Source organism: Epargyreus clarus, unplaced genomic scaffold (genome assembly GCF_041222505.1).
Source record: "Epargyreus clarus isolate Ecla_fem2 unplaced genomic scaffold, WU_Ecla_fem_2.2 ptg000006l, whole genome shotgun sequence".
NCBI lineage: Eukaryota > Metazoa > Arthropoda > Insecta > Lepidoptera > Hesperiidae > Epargyreus > Epargyreus clarus.
The window spans coordinates 6,244,949-6,266,364 of record NW_027332214.1 but is presented as its reverse complement, the minus strand read 5'-3'; the positions used below and the strand labels follow the sequence as shown (position 1 = coordinate 6,266,364).

The window sequence follows — 21,416 nt, the reverse complement described above, 5'->3', positions numbered from 1 at the left end:
TCCTCAGGGGTGTTGGCACATCTGAGACCGACCTCAGGTAGGAATATAATCCTATCTGGGGTTGATTACAGATGTCCATGGGCGGCAGTAGCCACTTACCATCAGGTGGACTGCATGCTCGTCTGCTACTCCTATATTATAAAAAAAAATGCCCTGATGGCCCTTTTGAAAAGATCACCCTGTATATTTACCATATTCACCAACATAGTAGTGCCATTACTATATATATAAGTGTCGATACCAAGACTGAATTTAAGAGATAAAGCCGGAATAACATTCCCGTTCTAGAAATAATCCGATTTCTCGCTAATCTCATATTACACATCGTTGTACAATGTACATACAATAATACATACTTGTTATGAACTAAGTAAGCACTTCCTAGTACATTTCCGGATATAGGGATATGTTCTTCTGTTCCGCATTTTAAAATGATTATTGACTCTTCTTATTGGTTTCTGGGAGCTAAAAATAAGTCACAGGCACCTTGGAAATATGTTTACTTACAAAATTTGTAGCCGCGTTGCAGATAGAGAACGTTATTTCAAGTGGATCATGTCTTGAAAGTATTACTGCTCCTGCTGAGCACGCGTCTCCTAGAGCGAGAAGGGTTCAGATAGAAGTCCACCGCGCAGGCCAACTGGGATTAAGTAAAATTAACACCCTTGACAAGTGTCTTAAGAAGTCTTATGCGTGCAGGTTCCCTCACGATGTTTTCCTTCGCGATAATTTATTTCTAATTTTGTTCAAATACAAAAAACGTTGCATTCAATTATACTTATACTTATTGGCCTTTTGGCCTGCATTAGGTATCTATGGTAAAGACCGTACTGCGAATATGCAAAAAGGTTAAACCTATTCGTCACGTATATTTTATATAATATTGACAGGTAGTAAGGAAGCGACAGATATCTAAAATATCATTCCGAGACCTTATTACGTACTAACTTTTAACCGCGGCTCTGCTTGCGGCCAGATGTCGATGAAAATAATTATTTTTATCTATCCGTCAAGAGCAGTACTTTGTTTTTGGGATTAAAAGTTACCCTATATCCTTTTCTGGGCCCCGAATAATGTGTTTCATGACAATCGGTAAGGAAGTTATGCCGTGAAAGCGTAGCAAACTCTTGTTAGTTTGCTTTCCTTTTATACGTTTGTTTGTATTAGTTAGGAAAACATGAGTACTTAATGAATACGTGCCAATTGTCCATTATTCCACTGACAAGGTTTGCTATTAGTCAGTATTTATTTTACTTACTTACGACTTCTTAATTTTCTTTACCAATATTATAAATGGATTAATATGTATTCTGTGTATATAATTAAGATGTGATATGCCTAGTGGTTAAGAAACTCGGCCTCTCGATCGAGGGGTCCGAGGTTCAAATCCCAGGCTTTTCTATCTGATTTTTCAAAGTTATGTGCGTATATGAAATTAATTATCACTTGCTATAACGGTGAAGGAAAACATCGTGAGGAAACCTGCATACCTGAGAGATTTATAAAAAAAATTCAAATGTATGTGAAGTCTACCAATACGCACTTGGCCAGCGCGGTGGACTATGGCCTAATCCTTCTCATTCTGAGCGGAGACCCGTGCCCAGCAGTGGGACAGTAATGATGATGATGATTAAGATGTATTCTATATATATTTCGTTTTTTTGGAAATTCCTACGCTATTCTATAACATGCTTATTTGTAGGTAGCCTATTTAAACAACCTTTGTAAACTCTTCAATGCGGGTACAATCTATACCTTTTTATAAACCTACACAATACAAGGTATATATGCCGTTTTATATGAAATCTGTTTTTTTCCAAATCAATTAATTTCAATTTATGAAGCACTAGTTTTTGCCCGCGGCTTCGCCCGCGTTTAAAAGAAAATAATATAACATACTAACATACATAAAACTGAAAATTCGTATCTTCAACTTTGCTAAAGATCATCACTCGATCAAATGCATAGTTTACGATTCAATCCTTACTAATATCGATGAAAATAATCGATGTTTTGGGTCCAAAAGATCGATTCTCCGATTAATCGATCTTAGATCGCCATCCCTAGTTCCCGTGGGATTTCCGGGATAAAAACTATCCTATGTCCTTTCTCGGGTCTCAGACTATCTTTGTACAAAATTTCTTTAAAATCGGTTCAGTGGTTTGGGTGTGAAGAAGAGACAACCAGACAGACAGACAGACAGACAGAGTTACTTTCAGATTTATAATATTAGTAAGGATTTTATTTTTACAGATACCTATATAAATGAGTTTTATTAATCAAATTCTCACTATTATTACTACAATTTGCACTATGCATGTTTTTTGAACAGAGAACAATTTTGAACTTTTACTACGCATTATTTAAATTTTTTACCCACTAAAGAGAGAATTTCAACAATTTTTATCACTTGAGCAGATATTGTGAAATTTCGATCTTTAGGCACGCATGAGGGAAATATTTAAATATACCTATATACAAATGACGTATTTATACATGATATCGGTAAATACCACCAATATAAAAATATATTTAACAGTTTCTGTACCAATGCGGGTTAATCTTTACGTCATTGTTTAGCGGAAATCTGTATTTTTATGTTAAGTTCGTCAATGATACATAACCAGGTTTAAGGATAGAACCACAGTACAAATATCTATCCTTATACTGTGATGGAACCCTTTATAGTTAAACTTCCGCGGCACTACCTCCACCTATTTCTGCTTTAATAACAACAGCAGCGTTTCTGCCTAATATCACCAGCGTTAAGCGCTGCTGTGTTCTGGTTTGAAGTGTGTGGTAAGGGATACATACTTTACCGAGGCGTTCCAGCTTAGGCCTCAGGGGTAGCGGCGCATCTCTTGTTGATCTCAGGTAGGAATATCTAATCCTATCTGGGCTTGATTACATATGTCCATAGCAGCAGTAGCTGCTTACCATCAGGTGGACTGCACGCTCGTCTGCTACTCCTATATTATATATATAAAAAAGATGCCCTGCCACTAATTAATACTTACTGAAAAAGTAGTATATGTAGTAAGTGCCTCAACATCCACACCTTACCCAGGTAGTCTGCATGTTCGTTCACTGCTTCAATCTTAAAATAAAAACCATAAAGGTCGATATGGTCAACATTGCACAAGGTTATTCAAGAGTATAGGGTATCATGATTAGCTTCGTGTATATGCTATATCATTCTTCTCTGACTCAAAATCAACCAACGTAGTGATTTTTTCCCATGAGAACATGCATTGAGGAAGTATTTTAATTACTTAAGTCTAAACTCATTCACTTTTAGGAGTTTCCTTTTGATTCACAAATTCATGCTTTGTAAGCGACATATTGTAAAACAATAGACATGGTTAATTCATCCTCACCGCCGTCCTAGAAGAAGATAGAACTCTTCGGTTTTACCATAGTAAAGAAAGAGTAGTAGGTTAGCTAAGGCCTCTCGGCGAGATAATTACCTACTCTTGCAGTGATGCATAGGGTTGTCACTTTTATTTGTAATTAAATACTAACAGACCCGGCAAAATTTTTACTGCCACATTTATTTATGAAATACATTTCATATTTATTCACCTTTTAAGCCTTCCCTGGACTTCCACAATTATTCTAAACTAAAATTAGCCAAATCGGTCCAGCCGTTCTCGAGATTTAGCGAGACTAACGAACACCAATTGATTTTTATATACAATATAGATATAGATTATTTTCGTATTATGACAGAACTAGGGTTTAAATACCGTAATATAATAAAATGTTGTACCAATTTATACATGGTTTGTGAATAAAATACGTCTTAAATATAAAATAGATATTTAAATAATTATAAATTGGGCACAGAAAAAAATCTTCCTGAAAAAATTCCTGAAAGTGCGGAACGCTTTATTGTTCGCGGTTAAAGTAAAATAGATTCTCATCTTTATATACATTTTACGCAAAAAAAACTTTTACGGAAACATGGGCAGGGCATTAAAAATAATTAAGCTTAAATAGCTTTTTTTTCCAATACTGAGTAAGCATAATTTTAGTAGTATCGCAATATAGCTATCTAAACACCTTGTATGACGAGTAGTTTTATTTACTGTCGTGTAACATATTGCATACATTTTGTTAGTAAATGTATAACTTGTACGAAGTAAACACACTCATAATCGGAACAATTACATATTTATACAACAAAATACAACTGAAATCTTAAATTCAGAAAACGGAATGCGCGCGATCATTTGTGATCATCTATTTGATTGTGTGCGTAAAAAGTGCGTGCACACATTCAAACCGGCGGAGGCCGATTTGTATGAAGCTGTGCTACTACTCTTTCTTTACTATGGTTTTACTGTCCCATAATATCCTCATTATATAGCCTTCGATTGGAGGGTGTGTAAACATAAAGCAAAGAGATGCCTAATTTTATGTATGAAATGGTGACATAAAAAAAGAATTAATAAAAGAACTTAACCCGCTAACACCTTAGGATTTATTTTTCTTGTACACCTTACAAAAGTGTACATACAAAGGCCTGACTTAATTTTGTAAGCATTTACTGCAGTAACCTTCGGGCAGTCATAAAGTCAGATCTTTTCTGTTGAGGTCGTGTTCCGATACAACAGTAGCTGTAACTGACAATTTGTAAATGTTTCCTAGGCCTATACAAAATAAAATTACATTTTCTTTTAGTGATAAAAGTTTCTCATACAGTCAACCATAGCCGTTGCTACCCCTGGCCTACCACCATCTTTTAAAAACCATCATAGTTCAGGTAAGTTTTATTTTCTCCTTAAAACAGTAACATATCCCGTCATACACAGTTGAACAAACGTAAACCCTTATTAATTTTTCGCTTATCCATTGTATAAAACCAACTGAAATTGTCATATTTTGCTTAAAAATTTAAATTTCCTGCAAAAAAGTAAAAGTATGATTAAAATAATATTGTGTTAAGAGATGGTAGTAACCCCCCTGAAGAAACATCTTCGCTCTAAACGTAGACCGCCTTGAATTTGAATTGAAGTACCTTATCACACCCTCCAATCCGGAACGCAGCAGCCCTTACCCTTGTGTCATTATTGAAAATATTGTAACGTCATTGTACGTAAGTTTTTAGTAATACTTCAATTTCCTCCCATTCACGGATTTCCAATAATATGTACTGACAGTTTGATTCAACGTATTTTCAATTGTAGCTGTTTTATTTCAGTTGAAGATTTCATCATCATGGTATTTAGCACGTCCTTTTAAGGAAATAGTGGAAAGGGAATTCCTTTTAACGTGAAGATACACACGTAATGTAGGTAGCTGTATTTTTATATAATATAGGAGTACCAGACGAGCATGCAGTCCACCTGATGGTAAGTAGCTACTGCCGCCTATGGACATTTATCAACTCCAGATAAAATTAGTTTCCTACTTGAAGTTGGCCACAGCCGCTGCCGTCTCGCTACCGTACTGAAAAGTATGTCTCCCTTACCACACCCATCCAACCAGAACACAGCAGCGCGGTGATGCCGCCGGAGTTGATCGGGTTCTACCTTCCAAAATATCTTGAATTAAATTTTATAAATATCGGCTGATGCGAGTTTCACCATTGAACAGCTACTTTTATCATTAAATTTAAAATCTTTATTAAAATTTACAATCAATTATAAGTACAATAATTGAAGGTCTTTTCGTTATGATAAAGTATAGATTACGCATACATGCGAACCAACTGAGTAAAAACAAGTGAGAACACATAATTCAAGTTCAAGCAGAAATAATTAGCTATTTTTGTTGTTTTCATAGTACTTAGGTAAATATAGGAACACTAAAAGTAAAGGCCTGGTTAGAAATAAAACATAAGTAACAACGCTAATAATAAATAAAAAATCTTCAATATTTTGTTACATATTTTTGTAAGCACTTAAAATAAACAATTAATAGGTATTTATAATTGTGTCTAGGATCCATTTAATAAAATGCGAGACCGATGTGTAGACAGCAGGCTTCTTGATACCACATATTGAAGTTCCGAATGATACAACCCCAACCAGAAAAGTCTTGGGGCCCTCAGGCGTGTCGAAAACCTGGAATAGAATAGAATAGAAATGCACTATAAATGTATATCACAGGTCACGTAGAGGACCGAATACTGCACTGATGCCTGGCAGTTCACAACACCGATGGGCAGTGTACCCACTGAGGAGTAGGCCCGGGTAAGGAGGGATTCCTCGAGGCCTGTAAACCCTGCGCCACTCGGCGAAGTCACGCCGCGGCATAGGACGACCGATATCGTATATCGTATCAATGTATGCACATCAGTGATAGCGTAGTAGCTTGAAATTCGACACACACTAAATTTCCGAGGTTCAATCCCAGGCACCAGGCGAACCGATTTTTGGAACGTATGCCTATTGGGACATTAAGCTTTATATAACGCTGAAGGAAAACATTTTGAGAAAACATGCACGCTTAAGAGCCTAACAAAAGTAATCGATGTAGGTGAAGTTTATCAATTCACACTTGTTCCGCATGAATTATTTTATAAATTATGTCTCCTAAGTAAAAAGTAAAAAATAACCTAATTAAAGGCCTCCTTTGGAGATCCCTGAGTCCTCTACGCAGCGCCGAGGACGGCCACTGGAGGGGTTTTAGTGCGGTAAGAGTCCCACATAACCCTGTGTCACCCACGGCACCGGGTACTTTTTGAAGGGAAACCTTCAAAATTTCTCATTAACAAAAAAAAAAAAGAAAGGCCATTCAACATATCCGCCCCGGGCGTACGACGAGCTCCATCACTGCTTCCCGCCTCCCCTTGCTTACGTAATACACGTACTTCTGTGGTTCGAACGGTACCTACTTAAAATTATCACGTGTATGCAGATTCATGCTGATGCAAGCGAAATCTACAACGATGACTCCTCTGATTCTGATTTTCATGACGAGGACGAAAATTAACACTATTATCTTTTTTTTTTTATCGTTTAACCTAACGATTAGGCAGACGTGCAACCTGATGGAAAGTAGTCAACGCCGCCTATGGACATTTGCAACACCAGAGGAGTCGCCAATGCATCGCCGGCTTTGTATGAGAGCTCTTTTTGCACCTTTTTTGAAGAGCCCCATCAAATCTTACAGTTCTTTCAGGACGATGTTATCTTTAAGTACTTAATATCAAATGTGTATAAGTACCTACTTAATAATAAGTTACCAAGTAATTAATATAGGCGACTGCGTAAAAGTACATGAAAAGAGAAGTAATGTCTCCTAAATCTGACAGTTTAGACGATTTCACGACACCTCATATGTTACAATCGTAAGTCGTTTGTGCTGCAAAGCGTGGTAAAGAATGAGACACACATTACCTTCCACAGAAAAACATTACCTTCCACACTCAGATAAAATAAACAACAAAAGTATACCGCTTCCATTTTTGAACTCCGTTAATAAATACTGCCCAATAAAATATTTTTTTTGATAATTCTTTGAACATACATTTAGTATTCATGACTAAATACAGCAACCTCCTTTTGTGCAGGTTAACGAGCGAAAGTGCATAATAAAATAAGTTCCTAATTACTTAAAATTTCCGATACTAAAAAGTTTGATGACGCAATTGGATACATGTAAGAAGTGTAAATGTTTGTGTAATTAAACTTACATAAAGGAGAAAATTCATTGTGTGTGACTCATTTCTTAGTCACAGTTAGATACTGATAGACTTTTTATTCCTACATTGTCAATGATTGACATTGAATACAGCACTTAGTCAGTTAGTAACCGTGTACAGAATATTTTATTAGTCATTGAATTGTTACATTTGGGCTGCAATTGTCAGAGGACCAAATTTTTTTTTTTTTGATGTCAAAGGGAGGTTAGTGTAATGTAAATTATTTTCTTTCTTTCTTTCTAAATCCTAGCCTAGCTACTGCCGCGAATGGACAACTGTAACCAACCTCGGATAGGATTACATTCCTACCTGACCCCGGCGATAGATGCGCCGCTACAGGCAGTGAAAATGGCGTTAAAATCGGTCCAGTAGTTTCGGAGATTACCCAATGGGGTTTTTAATTAGAAAATGTCCTATAAACCAATTTTCCCAAGTATATTTTTGATAATTACCTTCATCAACGGACCACCAGAGTCTCCCCCACACGTGTCCTTGTTCTTCTGCCCCCCAGCGCACAGCTGCGATGGACCCAATTTGATCCATTTCTCAAAGAATACACATAAATCTGGTCTTACTATTGGCAGCTGAAAAAAATAACTTTCATATACTAGTTGACCCGGGGATCTTCGTATCACCTAAATTGTTATATAGTGATTCTACGAATCAGGAGGGGACAAATTCAAGAAAACAAAAATTATAAAACTCGTTCCAGCGATTCTTAATTTATAAATAGTTTAATTAACACGATTTTGGACTTTTTTATATACATAGATATTATATAAAAAGTTATTGCCTGCAACTCAATAAGTCATTTTCAAATAAAGCTGTCTCTTGTGTAAAATTAGTTTGTTATTATCAACAACAATAATATATCAAAAAAACGAGAACAACAAAAATAATAACACAATCTATGTTTTCATGAAATCTGGATTTAAATCCAAGTCACATCTTAAATTTAGTCATGAGCCTCTTAGGAAGAATGCGGAGTCCATCTCCCTCTTAATTTGATGGACCATAATTATTTTTAATCTAAGAGAAAAGTCTTTTTTTTAGTGTGACAATAACAGGTTGATGATGAAGTCATTATGACTAAACAAGGTAATTTCCAAAGTAAGTAAACAAGTAAGGTAAGTAAGGTAAGTAAGGTAAGTAAACAAAGCCTTTCTCCTGAATTTATGATATTTATAATTTTGTGGAGAAAAACATAATTATCTGATAAGCAGAGGAAAATTTAATCACTTTACATAATATCACTAGATTGATTTTGTGCGATAAAGTCCCCAAATATTTGCACACTGCAGTACAATGAAAAACAGATAAACGATGCTTCTTAGAAAAACTAAGTTATGTAGTATTATGAATGACGTCAATAGAAAGACGTGGAAAGAATAGAAGGATAGATAGGTGGTGGAACATATAATAATTCTATTATGTTACACTATTGTTTATTAATTAACAAGTAGAAGTAGTTTTCTATAGTATAAATCTAGAATATTTGTTGGTAGGCCGAGGTTATAGCAATGTAGAGACAAATTTTCCGCGATGTGTGAATCAAACAAAGATAGATCGGTCAAATAAAGCCATTTTTTGCTTACCCAAGATCGAATATCACAAATTCTGCCTATTGTCATTGTTAAATTTTGAGCTTTCGTAGGCAAAATATTGATTATTGTTATAAACGAGAGTTAAACGAAACGTTTCCATCATTTCTCATTTTCAATTGACTCTGGTATGACTTGTATCGTCGTATCTCTCGTTGTAAGAAGAATATAGACAACAGTTGAAATAGTACTTAGTACTAAAAGTAGTATAGGCTAAAGGCTTTAAACAGACCGTACTTGATCCGAATTCTTTTGGAAAATCGTCTCCGATACATGCATCCTTTTACAGAACCACGAAAATACGTCCAATAAGTATTATTAGTAAGAAATAAGTCCAACCTTAATTAACCTCCCGCGAGAAAGCGGGTTTTACCGAAGTCGTCACGTGGTTGAGAAATGGATGTTCACTGGTGTGCATAATATGCACCGATATGACCGCGATATAAATTATATAATACAGAAAAAAACAGACAATTAAGACTATTGGTCCCGTTATTTATTATTATACCTAAGTGCACTTTTTGATTATGAAAATAAGTCAATTCCTAGCCGGTCGAATTGACAAACTTCGATCTTTCTAGGCAAAATATAGGATAAATTAATTTCTGGTGGGTATTAAACTAGTTAAAAATTAATCAGTACTATTAGATAAGTATTTAAGTCAGCCATATTAATATTTCTGGATCTCTTTTCCCAAAATCATCAGAATCATTTGCCTGATGAAGCCATTATTATGTAGTGTCTATTATTTATTTAACTCATGTGAAGTGTGATACATACTGCTATAAACTGTAAAACTTCTGCTCGTTCTTCTGTAACCACATTAGTTTTACCCCATCCAGCTGAGATCACGTATTCTCCCAGAGCCAAATCTCTCAATTGTTCACCGCGCGGCAAGCAAATCGGCGTCACATAGTCTGTATAACATGATTAATATTATACCAATGAAAGGTCAAGTAATGCAATATTGTCAGAGTTTCATCAGAAATTATAACTGGAAATTGAAGACGCGATATATTTTCTAGATTTTGCAAAAATGAAAGTCATGTAAGTGCATGACTCAAGCGGTAATAAATTTGGGTGGCGGAAATAACTAGTAATCGACTGCGGTTTCGGCTTCAGACAAGTTTCGGCCAAAAAAGACGTTTTGAACATTTTTTTCATTATATAGAAGTAGCAGACGAGCGTACAGATCACCTGATGGTAAATGGCTACAGCTGCCCACGGATATCTGTAATCAACCACAGAAAAGATTACATTTCTACCTGAGGTCGGTTACAGATGCGCCGCTACCCCTGAGGATTAAGCTGGAATGCTTCGGAAAAGTATGTCTCCCTTACCACACTCTTCAAACTAGAACACAGCAGCGCTTAACGCTGTTGTTATTAGACAGAAATAGGTGTGGCGGTGGTATCGCCTGTACTGCATGCTCGGAAATCTTAAACCAAACCATTTTTAATGAGGGCATATGCTATTTTTATATGTTTACCTGAAAAATATCTACGTCAGTACTAAAAACGGGAGCGTGCGGAAGCGCATGTAGAAACTCCAAACAATTACGTCGATTGCTAGAAATACTAAGACGTTTACGTAAGTTGTCGTTACTGTCATTAGTCATAATTTTCACTGACGAGCTTGTATGGTCACTTATTATCAATCCTAGCAATTGTTATTAATGGAGCGTAACATAGGAGGGTTTGTCCCATGCGTATGTAAGGGTCATTAGGAATATATCGTTACATCTTGAGTCATGGCTGAGTAACTGTCAAAACTTAAAATTGACTTAATAGAATGTACAACGGGGTATGTTTTGGACTGGAAGCTACCATCGCTCCACCTATATCTAGCGTAAAGCAACTATAGATAGTAATATAGATAGCGTATAGAGATGTTTCCACGGAAGGGTGTGGATGCCGAGTTACATTTATGATTCAAGCATGTTAATCCCTAGGAGTTGCAACTTGCAACACATCTGGAAACAGCTTCAGGTAAAACCTGCGAATATACGGAAGGCTGTAGATGCCTGTTAAATTAAATTAAATATAATTTGAAAATTCTGAGGAGTTGTAACACATCTGTAAACAGCTTCAAGTAGAACCTGTTCAATATGGAGCTGATCACACTTGTTCGTGGGAGGCTTTGTCTTGCACATTATATGAAACGAACATTTTGATGGTGGTAGAGCCCATTGTGGTTCGACTCCGGCGGCACCTATTTCTACCTAATAACAACAGTGTTGCGCTGCTGTGTTGTGGTTTTATGGGTGTGGTAAGGGAGACATACTTTTCCGAGGCGTTTCAGCTTAATAATCAGGTGTAGTGACGCATCTGTGACCGACTTCAGGTAAGAATATCTAATCCTATCTGGCGTTGATTACCGATGTCCATGGGCGACAGTAGCCTCTTACCATCAGGTGGACTGCTTGTTCGTCTGCTACTCCTGTATTATAAAAATATCTTAATTATAAAAAATACTTTGTAGATAACAAAGAGTTAAAATATTCTTAAATATGCATACCGTTTAAATTCAAAGGATTATCCAGTACAAGAACAGCGATATCGTTGTGGAAAGTGGGGTTGTTGAAAGAATAGTGACTTCTGATTACTTTGACGGATCGGTCCTGGACAGGTGGCGCGCAGACACTCAGTTCACAATCTGGATCAGTCCCCACATTGTGTTCCCCCGCGCGAACTGATGTTCTATAAATAATAAATATGTTAAAAAGCGTCTAATTACAAGTCCGCCATTTAAAAAAACACGACTTCCGGTGGCCAGTGTTATTTTATTATTAAATTAGTATGTACTTTTTAATTTGAATCGCTGTCCATTGCGTATGTTTTATCAATGGCTATTTAAAAATGGACGAGTTTCGGTGGCCAGTGACATTTTTACTTTTTGATTGAAATCGTTTATGCTGTCCATTGACATATATTATATTTTAAAATTTATAAAAAGCAGTAATAGCCTAGTAGTTAAGAAACTCGGCCTCCCGATCGAGGGGTCCGAGGTTCAAATCCCAGGCACGCACCTCTGATTTTCAAAAATTATGTGTGTATTAAAAAATAATTATCACTTGCTTAAACGGCGAAGGAAAACATCGTGAAGAAACCTGCATACCTGAGAGATTTATAGAAAAAAATTCTCAAAGGTATATGAAGTCTACCAATACGCACTTGGCCAGCGCGGCAGACTATGGCCTAATCCTTCTCATTCTGAGAGGAGACCCGTGCCCAGCAGTGGGACAGTAATGGGTTGATGATGATGCTGTCCATTGACATATATTATATTTTATCAATGGCCATCGAATCTATTTTTTATACTTGGAATATGCAAAAAAGATTAAACGTCATTCAATCGTCTGTTTGTACCTATAGTTGTCTTTTGGTGCATTTAAAAAAAAAAAACAAAAAAACAATGCTTGGTTGAATCCAAGTCGCGTATTATTTGACGCTAATGAACTTAACAGCATCAAACAATGCCATCTATTGACAATTTTGTAAGCTATGCGATCTTTTTACAAGCTTTTTTAAGTGATATTTTAATTCTATTTTATATGCGTACAGGCGTAGGTAACACACATCATCGTCATTAACCAGAATATGACAAATTTAGATTTTTGGTAGGAAAAACATTATATATTACATTGATTTTATTACCGCCAACTAGAAATTGACATGTTTCGATCGTTGGTAGGCAAAATAGAGGATAGTAGGATAGATTGAGTATTAATAACGCGCGTAGATCAGCCCCAAGATGCTAAATTGTCATCCTAACTACAAATAGGCACATACAAAGTTTTATTTCGATAAGGCAATTAGAAGTAGGTCAAATTGATTTCCAAGATTTGATTACTTGTTGTTTTATAGTAGAGCTGATAAAAGCGTGTTAGAAATACCACGCCAATGTTACCCATACGCAAGTGATTTACCCAACCATATGAAATTGAGGAAGAGTGTACAAGTATGTGATCAAAACAGTGGGAATTTAATCATTCTTATGCGATCATGACCTATTTATCTATACATATAAATAAAATTGGAGTGTCTGTTTTTAATATTGAAATAACCGCTTTTTACTACATGCATATGAATATAAATACGGTACATACAACAAAATAACATTTTTTACAATTTTTGTATGTCTGTCTGTTTGTTCTGGCTAATCTCTGAAATGGCTGGACTGATGGTAGCTGATGTAATAAGGAGTAACTTAGGCTACTTATATTTCAGAACTAGCCGTGCCCCGGGGAGGGGACACCCGCGTTAGAATTACTTTTTAACGCGAGTAAAACCGCGGAGCACAGCTAGTTTATTATAAATATTTGAACGTAATAGCAAAACCCATTCATTATCGTTACTTAGAAAAGCTGAGATAACATTCAGTGACTTCGTAACATAGTGAAAAACATATTTTATAATTACCAATGTAAATAAATGGTTTATTCCGGAAATCCCCACCGACAAATCCCTACCAGTGGGGATTGTTATTTTTTTTATATTTTATAACCGGACCTATATTGGTAATTCTTAAACAATATACTCATTGGGAATTGCTATTAATTATGTATTTATAGTGTAAATTATTTACTAACGTCCTCAACCCTTTCACTACTATATCTCATAATCTATCCATTAGCTTAAGTGTGTCTTTTCATTTCATTGTCATTCCTTATGATTTTATTTCCTTATTTCATTCAATAGTTTAGCTTAGTTCTGGCATTTAAATTCAAATTTAAATCTCATTTATATATTCACAACTGATGTATACAAAAACAAGAATGCTCTTTTTAAATCTACAATCTACCACCGCGGCACCACTTCGGAAGGTGTTTGGCTATGGAGAAGAAGCGGAGAAAGCAACTCCATACAGAAACAAAACTCATGTACGGTTGATTTGTAAGTAACAAGCGTAAGGTCCTGTGTACCATTGTATGCAATACTCACAGGATGAACTCCACTGGTGCGACTGAATGGTCCACACAGTGTGCTGCAGTCAACACGTGTCGGTCAGACACGAGCGCGCCGCCACACATGAAGTCGATTTCATCATCATCTTGGACTGCAGAAACAAGTTTTTTTTTTAAATATAGCAGCAGGAGTAGCAGACGGGAATGTAGTCCACCTGATGGTAAGTGGCTACTGCCGCCCATAGACATCTGTAATCAACCCCAGATAGGTTTAGATATTCCTCTTCCTTCATCTGAGGTCGGCCATGGATGCGCCTCTAACCCTGAGTACTAAGCTAAACCTCAGGAAAGTATGTCTCCCTTACCACACCTTTCAAACCAGAACACAGCAACACCATCAACACACCCATTTCTGCCTTATGGAAGCAGTGTTGAACGATGTTGTACGAGTATTCCGACTCGAAGAGTCTTGTAAGGAAGAATCTTGTAGGGGTTTACATCTATGGATGACGTCAGGAAGGAATCTAAACCTAATTACGATTAATTATTAAAGATGTCCGGGCGTGGCCGTTGCCACTTATGATCAGGTGGACTGCATGCTATTTTACTACTTCAGTATAAAATATATTAAGGACAAGTATATTTTATATCTTACAAGTATAGCCAAGACGTACAATCCAGGGGAACTGGCCAAGAGAAGCGTTCATCCCTCCAATGATCCGATCAGCTGCGCTGTACCCACATTCAAAGGAATCCAGGATTGTCCAAGCTGGGTGGTTAGACACATCGTCGGCTAGAACATTAATTAGTTATTAATTCTTATTTCATATTCGATTTAGTTGGTAGAATCCTTTGTGGTTCGACTACGGAGGCACCACTGCCACACCTATTTCTACCTCATAACAGGAGTGTTAATCGCTTCTGTGTTCTGGTTTCTTGGGTGTGGTAAGGGAAATTATTTATTTCTGAGGCGTTCCAGCTTAGTCCTCAGGCGTAGGGGCGCATTTGTGGTCGACATCAGATAGGAATATCTAATCCAATCTGGGGTTGATTACAGATGTCCATGGGCAGCAGTAGCCACTTCATTCAGGTGGACTGAATGCTCGTCTGCTACTATGAGACAGAAACAGGTGTGGCGGAGGTCCCGCCGGAATCGAACCACAAAGGGTTCTACCACCTTCAAATTCGGTATGCTTATTTGTTAATACAATATTAAACAATACTTATAAAAGGATCCAATATATAGAAATACATAGGAAAGTCCGTAGCTGGTTGGAAATCTTGTGTTCAAGTAGTCTCTATTAACTCGTGATGTGATGACGTGTGTGGGCTTTGCACTCATTCAATCAATTGTTCATTAATCATCTTATATTGCCCCTTAGATGAGTAAAATACATAGATCGATCACTCCTAACAAGAAAGTAACCAGTTTTGAGAATTGAAATTGTTGCTTAAAGAAAGTTTTGCCACGTCCCCGTTCTAAAATGTCCCTAAGATGTTTGAAATTCTTATTTCATTAAAGTAAGTTACGTAGTATTAGTTATTTATACGTAAATTTTCAGTAAAATGTTTTTATGTGTCAAGATTTCATAAAATAAATGACAAAATCATCCTTTTGTGGCTCATTCAACATCAAGACGGTAAAGTATCTTTCTATTTTACTTATCAACGTATTGCCCTTACGATTACGGTTTCGTAAAATTGATACAGATGACATCAGCATTGTATACTTATTTTTTTATTTTTTACTTCAGTACGTAGGTAGGTAAATTTTATAAAACTTTTTTATTAGCTTGGCCTTTATGTATCGGGTATGTAACGGAATCTTTGAACTCGATTTTTAACCACTTTGAACGGTCAGATTAATTTAAAATTTTGAACAATTATCAAGAACGGATGACAATACACTATTTTAATAATGTTGTCTCATTATCCTCATCAGGATCAAGAACTAACGATTAGAATTAAGATATCCATTACAAATTTTGGTGAAACACCTGTTATTATATATTTATTTATAGATGTGTGCATCAATGAGAAATAATTATTATTTATCATCAACTTCAAAAACCCAGAAAAAATTGGGTATTATTTTTCCCGGATGTGACTGCGCGTGCTAGATGCGGTTTCCTAATGATTTTGGTAAGATTTGTTTTGATTTATTGCCTGTATATTATAAATTATATATTATATTTAATATATTATAAAGTAATACTTTATATTATTATTTATGAAATCCCGTGTGACCAGTTTATCAACGACTATAGACGCTCAGTCCGGAATGCCTTTTTTACAAGGGAGAAACCTTTAAGTGGTACGGTGCCGTGGAAAGAATACTGGGTTATGTAGGATTCTTTCTGCACAAAAATCCGTCCCGTGGCCGTCTTCGGCGCCGCGTCAAAATCTCCGGGATTACTCTGAGCGCGTTGCCCAGGTGAACATTACGAAGGTTTGGAAAGTGATAGAACCCTCTTTAGTTCGACTCCGGTGACACCATCACACCTATTTCTGTCTAAAAGCAGCAGTGTTACGCGTAAATGTGTTCTGGTTTGAGTTGATTGGTCTGGTTCTTGGTTGGGGTAAGGGAGACATACTTATTCGAGGCATTCCAGCTTTGTCCTCAGGGGTAGCGGCATTTGTGAGCAACATCAGATAGGAAGCTAATCTTATCTGGGGTTGATTACAGATTCCCATGGGTGGCAGTAACCAATTATCCACAAACAGTTTCATAAAGAAACATAAATAACCGATATACTTTCAAATCGGTGTTCGAATTATTTAAATGATTGTGTCCTTTATAACTTGTCTCCGTTATATTGTGCTCTATAAAGACGTCTTACTCGTTCTTTGTACTGCCTGAGAGATACATATACCGTCGCTAATTGAATTACATTATTTATCATGTCAAGTAAGGTTAGTACCACACGAACGACAGTTAGTTAATACGCTAACAACAGTTTATGTCAAGTAAAATTTATTTAACAATTTGAATATTTTGTGCCTATTTACTAGAAATTGTGAAAGGCCGAAATTTGTCAATGTTTGCCAACTAGAAATTGTCAAAAATAAAAATTTTCAATTTTTGCCTACTAGAAATGGTCAAGGATCGAAATTTGTCAATTTATGCCTACTATGAATTGTCAGACATCAAAATTTGATGTCTAAAATTGTTAAAGAACGAAATTTGTCAATTTTTGCCTAATAGAAATTGTCACATTTCTTGGTAAGCAAAAAATTGAACATTGATCAATGTTTTGCCTGTCAAAAATCGTGTGACAATTTGTAGTAGGAAAATCGAAATTTGACAAAAAATGGATAGATTGATTTTAAATAACGGTTGTACACGAACAGCTAGTGTCTCTGCCCCTTAACGCCTACATCATCACTTAGTCTTGAACGCAGATATTATTTTTTAAAGGATGCGCTCATTGAGTAGAATTGCGACCGAGTCACCGGTCTCAAGTATTACGAAGCCGAAACAAATCGATTTGTTTTGGTTAGTCATTACCAGTTTATGCCAGTGCCTTTTATGGACGATATCCGATATGTAATGAATATGTATTACATTAATTATGGTACAGTTTCGCTAAGCTCTACATTGTCTCTATTAATTACTTACGAGTATCCCGCGGATCCACCTGCATTTAAAAGCGTAATACTCTCTATCAAAGAACAAATACAATAAAAATATTTATCCTTTTTTTTGTTGACGAGGGGGAAACCTTCAAAAGGTACCTGCCCGAAGCCGTGGGAGCCACGACGGGTTATGTAGTGTGTGTTACCGCACTAAAAACCCCCGGTGACCGTCCTCGGTGCTGCCTAGAGGAATCCGGGATCTCCAAAGGAACGCAACCGGAGTCCTCTAGGCGCGTTGCCCCGTCGCAATCCGCCCAGATGAACATAAAGCTCGCCATTCCTTGTGGAGCGTACGACGATATGCGGTCATAAATACCATCGTTCTCCCCAGGGTCTCTAGCCGAGCGGTTAGAGCTCCCATCCTTGCCGCCCGCAACGCCGAAAGCCCCCTTTTAGTCGACTCTTACGACAGGCAGAGGATACCGTAACCATATTTTCGTCCTGGAGCTACAGGGACAATCTCACGTTACTTATAAGATAAGCTCACTGTCTGTGAAAGTTCCGTTAAAATAGGCTAAGCCGTTTTGGAGATTAGACAGAACAAATAGACAGGCAGAAAGACAGACAGACATGTTTTTATAGGTAAGTGTTGTTTTTTAGATGTGCCGCAGATTCTTTATATATCAATTGCAGACACTTCGATTTTATTTATTTGCACACATACAATTAATGGCTTATCTGTTACATATATTCACTTTTTAAAGGTAAAAACGCTCTATTTTACTTGTATATATTTGATAGTTTAGGTGGCCAGCTACAAACTATAAAATGACAATATTAATGATATTACATTATTGACTCATTCTTGTAATAATAATTTAATTATTAGTGTCTATGTGGTTTAGATGTCCTACAATAAGAACAATGATTCACAATAGTACAACCTTATTTTAGAACAATTATTATTCACACTTAACGCGTTAATGGGTAAACGCAAATTGATTAGACACATATTAAGCCTTAATTGTTGCGGTTACAATAGTATTCAATATTAATGTATAATGTAAACAAATTCATAGACTACATGATTCATATAGTCAGAAGTAGGTATCGCAGGCATGACTGTATAAAATATCTTTTTGGTGTACAAATTAATATGAACGGTACCTTGACTTTTGGTTGCGAGTGCCTCTTAACCACAAGTAATAGGCACGTGCCCATTACCAATCGTTTTGGCAACTTTACCTGTACATTTTCCCTAAGTTCGCAGAAGGAATACCTATTTAGTTATAAAACTGTTATAAAATACCTAAGTATATGCAGCGATATAATTGAGCTAAGATGATCGAAATGTGTAAACACAATATTTTACATTTTAAAGATATGCAAAATAAATGCAAAACTAATCCTGAGATATTTTTCAAAATGAATTATTTCAAATTATGCTGCTAAGGGCCATTTTCCTATCACGCGCGTTAATGCACGCATGCGGTTCTGATCCGCACACATGCGGCTCGCATGCTATCGTTTCATAGATACGTTTCCTATCATGCAAGTTACAGAGACGCCGGCAAGAGACTGCAGCGGGATAATGCACGCGTGTGGGTGAGACACGCATGTGACCGTCTGCGTGACAAGTCCCTAGAAAAATTGCTGCATAATTTAGTTTGACAGGGTATCGATCTTAGATAAGAAAGCTAACAGTATTAAAAGTGCATTTTTAGTAGCTCCGTCGATCACGTGTTGTACATATTATTAGTACCGGAAAATCAAATAAATAAGAAATCAAAAACGTTTATAGTTAATTGAAATTACGAATATATTTTTACACCTGATTTAAATTCAATATGAGTGAGTGCAAGACGAATCGCTCACAGATGGTTCCGTAATAACATAAAATACTCTACACTGTATATTGTAAAATAGTTTAATTAATAAAATGAATTACGCACAAAATACCGGCTTCTTGTATTTTTATATTTTCAAAATTCCTTATATAGTGTTTTATAGCAGCCATAAACACTGTAAAAATTTCATATGTCTATGTGTTACGGTTCAAAAGACCAGGACTCTATCTTTCTCTGTAAGACATCGGACAGATAGCGAAGGCTCAGTAAAAAGGTTTTAAGTTTTGGCTACGGAACCCTATTATTATTTGTATCTTACGAGAAGTGCTATATCATTGGATTTGCGCTTAAACTAACTTCTGATTAGAACATTATTACTGTGATGTCATCACAAATACGTCAGTTTGATAAAAAAGGTAAGAGTGATAAAATTCCAACACAAATTTACAACCAAGATAACACGAAGTAAATACACAATACACATATAAACATGTGTTATTTTAATACACGCAGCCAAAACATCGTAACTATTATGAGAGTGACTGTTTGAAATAGTAAGAAAAATATTCGATCTTGTTATAAATGTAAGTTATCGTTATTTTCTTAAATAGTTGAAAGGTGGTAGGATCACACTCCTGAGGAAGGTCACCCACACGTTGGACTGATCAAATCAATTGCCCAATGGCCCATTGCATGAGTAGCACGTTGCACCAGTAAATCGGCTAGCTGCGAGAAATGGCGTGACATCGTGAGGTGAGTTCACCTACGGGTCTTTCCTACGGGCCTGATGTAGTTACATCAGGCCCGTAGGAAAGACAGACATGATGACCACGACCGCTCTGCCAAGAGTGCAACGACAAAGAAGAGGATCACACTAGTTCTACCTAGAAGGAACCATGGCAACACCTATTTCCAACGCGAAGCAGTTTTTGGGTTTCGATTTAAGTGTGTGGATGCCAGCTAGATAGACATTTTTTAGATAATAGTCCTCAGATGAACCAACGCATTCGCGATCGGATTGGGCAGCTAACTAGGAATTCACTCCTGTCTGGGGATGATTACAAATGTCCATGGACGGTATTGCTACTTACCATTACCTAGGTGCATAGCATGCTCGTCTGCTACTCCTATATTATAAACAAGAAAACGCTTTAACCAGAACGCAAAATCATTAAATCTCTCAGATCTTACAATACTGGTTTTAATATCACAGAATAACGCACTAAATACTAAAATAATGAAATCATCTCACCGGAATTGGCATCTCGCAGACCAAAAAGAATAATCCAGAAGCAGCCCAGGTGAATTCTACGTCCAGTTCTCATTTTAGAGGTATTATTAATAGGAAGTGAGAACCATGAGTGCAGCGTTCAGACTACTGGATATTACAGACGGCATCGAATTCAGCGATAAAATTGAATTAGCTACACGACACAAACGTTTTTACCGTTTGCGTTGTGTTCGCGGGTAAATAACTGGACCAAATTGTATAATAGTGTTCAATAGTGTAGTACCTGCGAGTAGTCTACTAATTAAATTAAAAATTGCGTGCGACTAAAACTGCGTTGTCTCCAAAATTGTTTTTATCACACTTAAGCGTTGTTTTTATCACACATAACACTTAAGCGTTGTTATAAAAGCAGCGGTAACAGGGCCCTGTTATAAAGATGACTTTAGCCTACAGATACTGAAATTTATATATCTCTATTCATTTTTTTTACAGTCACGGTTCGTGTCTTCGCGGTTGTGTTACAGTAGATATAAATACGTCAATGTATAAGATTTCCTTTTATAATATAAAAGTAGCAGACGAGCATGCAGTCCATCTGATGGTA

The 21,416-nt window shown here is 36.5% G+C and overlaps 1 protein-coding gene across 1 annotated transcript; it reads right to left on the bottom strand.

Moving 5' to 3' along the window:
* Nucleotides 1-5,858: 5,858 nt before the first annotated feature.
* LOC140742818 (CLIP domain-containing serine protease HP8) lies at nt 5,859-20,960 on the bottom strand. The gene is made up of 7 exons (XM_073073844.1): nt 20,834-20,960; nt 14,814-14,951; nt 14,196-14,310; nt 11,770-11,951; nt 10,033-10,169; nt 8,104-8,235; nt 5,859-6,068 (listed from the first exon to the last, which is right to left on the bottom strand). Exons 1-7 carry the CDS (start codon nt 20,904-20,906, stop codon nt 5,919-5,921), a joined length of 927 nt encoding a protein of 308 aa, XP_072929945.1. The 5' UTR covers nt 20,907-20,960; the 3' UTR covers nt 5,859-5,918.
* Nucleotides 20,961-21,416: the final 456 nt, after the last annotated feature.